The following is a 4,756-nucleotide window of genomic DNA, read 5'->3' as shown; positions in this document are numbered from 1 at the left end:
TGTAAAAAGATTTACACTGTCGATTCATAATCATCACCCGTTTGCATTACTTTATAGGTTTTTAAAATAAAAATCAAACTTATTTTAATATCCAACGTATAGGATTAACTGACGGTGTAAAATCCTTTTACACTGTCAGTGTATTTCAATTAATTCTATAAAAGCATCTAGACTTTTTTATTAATCTATTTAGTTAAAAATATTAAACCTCATACTATATAAAAAATCTTTTACATCCATCGTACCAACATATTTAAATAAATATAAATATTATTATTATTATTATTATTATTATTATTATTATTATTATTATTATTATTATTATATTCTATAATGTAATTTGAATTAAAATCAAAAAAATAAAATTTAAAAACGCCTTTTGAAAATGCCATAAATTATTTTAATAAATTTTCTCAATCGTACAAAATTTAAAAACATCGAATGAAAATTTCATAAGTTTTTTTAAAGAAATAGTCTTACAAAAATTATTATACTAGATAAACTCAAATATTTTTTAATTTTTTAATTAAATTACTTACTTAGATATATTCAAATAAAATAGATTTTTAATTAGATTAAAAGATCAATCCGATTTTTGAAAAAAAACATTCTCAAATTTAAAAATAACTTTATCAAAGAATATAGGTAACTTAGACTTTAATATTTTTAATAGATTAGCCTCAAATTTGGCAAAGTCTAGCTAACCCAACTTATTCCAAAGTTAAATGGATGAATATAAAGAGATGAATATAAACAGTTGAAATAGAGTTGAATGACACTAACATCTTTTTATATTTGTTTGGTAGCCCAACTTAACCTTTATATTTGTTCAGACACAATTTTTACACTGAACTTGCAAACATATAAATTGTGTCCAATGCGCCTAAAATTGCAATTACATATAGATCTCTAAAATCTTTACATTACACCAAAAAATTGTTGTAGATTCCAAATTATAACTATAAGTCTAACTATTGAACAATCTTCTTACTCTATGAAGAAGTCTCCTGCATACCGGACAAACCTTACTCTGTCCATCCACAATCCTGACAAAAAACACAAATTTTATAAATATATGTAACCAAAACCGACAGTAAATTTGATAAAATCACGATGACACTAACATAGTTTTTGTTACTAAAATTACCGTGTCACGTTGTAATTATGTCAAATTCACGTTCAAGAACGGCAATTAGTGTTTACCTTTGTGCACAATCATAGCAAGTAGCACAATGACCACAAGGAACAAAGAAACAATTTCTCTGCTCATCATAACAAATTATACACAATTTTTCATTGTATAACTCCTCCGAAGAACTACTCGACGCATCGGATTCTGATTCTGAGTCCAAGTCTTTCTTTTCATGAAATTTGTTTGTTCCATATGTCACTATATTCGTCTGCGCACGCACGAGAGGTTCGGTTTCGGTTACTCGTTGCTGTGCAACTACATTGTAGTTATCACCATCATTACCAGGTCCAAGACATTTCAATATCAGAAAAATCACCACCATGAAAAGTCCTTCAAAATCATGCATCATTATCATCATCACATAAAGAAACAAATGCTTCACAAAAAAATTAAAATTAGTTGAACTTACCTAAAAGAATTATGTAGGAAAAAACACGAGCTAAAAATGTAACTTCAACATACCATGCATCATCATCATTGTCATAATTATTATTTCCCTGTAGTGAATTCATATAAACCATGATGTATTTTTCATTGAAAAAAGATGCATTAAGATTGTTGTATAATAGAAATGTAATAGTCTTACATTTTTTGGTGATATGCGAATTACATAATATGTGATAGGGAAAAAAGTGCCAAGTTTGCATGACCCATTCCTAGTAGAGCACATATTTGTGGACTTTGTAGTATCATATATCTTTGCAGAAACATTGACATTCATGGTCAAGATTATGTCCCTTGGATTCATATTCAGAACACCAATGTGGTACCTATCATCTTCCTCAACAATGTATTCAGCTTCCTTACCTTCAAGTTGAGTTAATAAACTAATGATTAGAACGGCAAATGAAAAGTTGCATACTAATGCAAAGAGTCTAAACACTTCTTATAGTCAGAGTTGATCAGTCGCAAACGGACATATCTGCTCCGTTAAAACCTGCCTCATGAAAAAATTAGACGGAACGAAAATAGTTGAGGGTGCAGGTCTAAAAATTTGGTCCGCGCAGTAAAAGATTGAAGGTAGGGCGGGTCTGCAGACACTGCATTTCTAAAGCTTAAAAATTACAAAAATTTATGTTAATGTCCACGCTACCAAAAAATGAGGCGGGATAGACACATTAGAAGATGTGGGCGGGTTTAAAACCTTAATCTATTCCGAAAAAAGGTGCTGGTAATATAGATATACGCATGAGGCTCAAATCTAACAAAATAAATTGGGGTTCAAAGCCGTAAACATCTGTTGATTTGAGCATAAGGAATTTAACGGTTCCTAATTTACACGAAGTTTTCAAAAACTTAAAACATAAATTAATCACTTACCATTGTTAGTGTTTCTAACAACAATTGGCATTGCCTTGGGGAAGGTAGTCTGTTTAGGCTTTAGTTTTTCATACTTCATTTCTCCTGTGAAACAAGAATGAGTCTTTCATGAGAAAAATTAGATTCTTGAATAATAACATAATGAAAACAAGATTACAAGGAAATAATAACAACCTTTAATCACCATCCCTTCAAGTTGATTTAAACTACCAGCATCTGCTTCCCACCTCAAAAATATAGTAGACCCTTTATTTAACCACAAAGAAATTCCCTATAAATAAATTTAAAAAATAAATTTTCATAGATAACACAACAATATTTTATATAAAGTCGGAAAAAAATTAAAAATTGTTACCTTGCGACTATATGATTGAACAGCCAAAAACTTCGACGTAGTCCAATTTATTTCTGAACTTAACTCGGGTTTCTCGTCGAAAGCATAAAGATGAACTTCATTTTTACTAGTATACTCATTAGTTACTTGAATTTGTTCGACAAAAACTGAACTTGTTTTCACCAAACGCGATGAACTTGGACCAAGAATCAAGCGAGAATCGCCGTAGAGTCCATATAAAAGACTAGCGGAAACACAAAAATAAATTGATAGGGTTGCAAGAATGAATGGCCACGTTTCTTGCCATACAAGAGAATGAGATTGAGTTGGAATTGGAATTGGATCCATTAAGGATTGGTATGTTGTTGGATTGGATATTGGCAACCATAATGATCTATTCATTGACATTCTAGGCATTGAGATTTTCTTTGTTATGAATTTGTCACTTGCATAACAAAATAGGATATTGAATAAGAGGGAGAAAGAGAAGACTTGTAGTTGAGAAAAGAATTAGAATTTGAAATTTGTTGGTTTGTTTTACTAGCCAGAATTCTAGTTGACAAACCAACTTACCAACCGTTTTGTGGTGTGATATTGGTGGGTGTTTGACTGACAAGTATATTTTCAAATTTCATGTGTCAAATTTGCTTAAAATATTATGAAATGAATTAGTATGAATGGTGGATTTGAAGATGAATTTAAGGAATTAGTGTTAGAATTTTAGGGAGTATTTATTGGATTGGTCTTTATAGTTGGAGGTGGAGATAATTAATTTACATATAAAAATAATAACTAATGTAAATAATGAGTTGAAATTTACTTATAAAATTATTTGTTAATTAGAGAGTAAATATTTGAATTGCCACTCTTTATTTATCATGATATTGTCTTCCTTTTAAAATAGATGTCATTTTAGAGAATAATTTTATTTTGAGATTATTACTATTTTATAACTTTGTGACTCTTATTAAATACGTATTATTTTTAAAATATTAACAAAATTAAATAAAAAATTATAGTATTTTTTGACAACATTATTGTAGAGTATTTTTTAATTCGTTGGATGGGGTTGAATTTTTGAGTTATCTAAAAAAAACTATGTTTTAAAATATAATAATTTGATGTATATTTATGGTACTTAAACTTTTTAAAAGTCATAAAATTTAAGTAATATATTGTTGTCAAAAAAAATTAATAATATACATTCTTTTTTTGAAACAAAAGAAAATTTAAGAGGTCTACGTCACAACTAATCTTGACTAACATTGGGGAATTGCTCTTAAATCCCATGGAGTGTTTCTTTATCACCGAAAAATCACAAATGTCCTAACATTCAAATATGCATCTCCGGACGCACCTTTTTTACATACATGTTAGCGTAAATTGATAAGCCGCCCTTATTTTGCCAAAACTTAATCCGGAGATGCATTTTCGTATTATTAGGGTGAGTTCGGAGATGCATCTCCGTAAAAATCCTTAATTCAAAACTCAATGAGTTTTATGTATATGCATCTCCGAACGTGTTTATTTCATATACTCGCGTCAGATTCTTCCCTATTTCTTCTTCATTTACCTCAAAGTCAATAAAATCTCATTTAAGCTCTTTATTTGTTGCAAAGTCACTCACTCCATTCAAGTTTCTCATCCATAACTCCAATTTGGTAAGTTTCTCATCTCATTTCTTTTTTTGAGAATTGAATAATATTTTAGGTAACATAGGTCGTTTAAGATGCATTATATAGTAGTATGTTTGAAATAGGTAGCTGATATAGACATGCATTCTTATTTGGTTGGAGTTTAGGGCATCAATGGAGTTTCTGCCATTTATGCATGTCGTGACTTTATCCGGAGATGCATCTCCAAATTTTGTCCTAATGGTTTTTGAAAATGTATCTCTGGATTTTGCATGG

General features: G+C 29.5%; 1 protein-coding gene across 1 annotated transcript; it reads right to left on the bottom strand.

Moving 5' to 3' along the window:
• Nucleotides 1–783: 783 nt before the first annotated feature.
• On the bottom strand, nt 784–3,317 carry LOC127093067 (E3 ubiquitin-protein ligase APD3). Its single transcript, XM_051031966.1, has 7 exons — nt 2,868–3,317; nt 2,687–2,783; nt 2,513–2,596; nt 1,779–1,999; nt 1,602–1,689; nt 1,204–1,522; nt 784–1,046 (listed from the first exon to the last, which is right to left on the bottom strand). Exons 1-7 carry the CDS (start codon nt 3,261–3,263, stop codon nt 968–970), a joined length of 1,284 nt encoding a protein of 427 aa, XP_050887923.1. The 5' UTR covers nt 3,264–3,317; the 3' UTR covers nt 784–967.
• Nucleotides 3,318–4,756: the final 1,439 nt, after the last annotated feature.

This window comes from Lathyrus oleraceus, chromosome 6 (genome assembly GCF_024323335.1).
Source record: "Lathyrus oleraceus cultivar Zhongwan6 chromosome 6, CAAS_Psat_ZW6_1.0, whole genome shotgun sequence".
Lineage (NCBI taxonomy): Eukaryota > Viridiplantae > Streptophyta > Magnoliopsida > Fabales > Fabaceae > Lathyrus > Lathyrus oleraceus.
The sequence above is the reverse complement of the archived record's forward strand: the minus strand, read 5'-3'. Positions and strand labels throughout refer to the sequence as shown.

Excerpts from the sequence above, each read along its gene's own strand:
- LOC127093067 (XM_051031966.1), bottom strand. The coding sequence starts at position 3,263 with ATGCCTAGAATGTCAATGAATAGATCATTATGGTTGCCAATATCCAAT. Across the intron at positions 2,000-2,512 it reads TGTTAGAAACACTAACAATG|GTAAGGAAGCTGAATACATT; the intron begins GTAAGTGATTAA and ends CTCAACTTGAAG. Across the intron at positions 1,690-1,778 it reads TTCGCATATCACCAAAAAAT|GGAAATAATAATTATGACAA; the intron begins GTAAGACTATTA and ends AATTCACTACAG.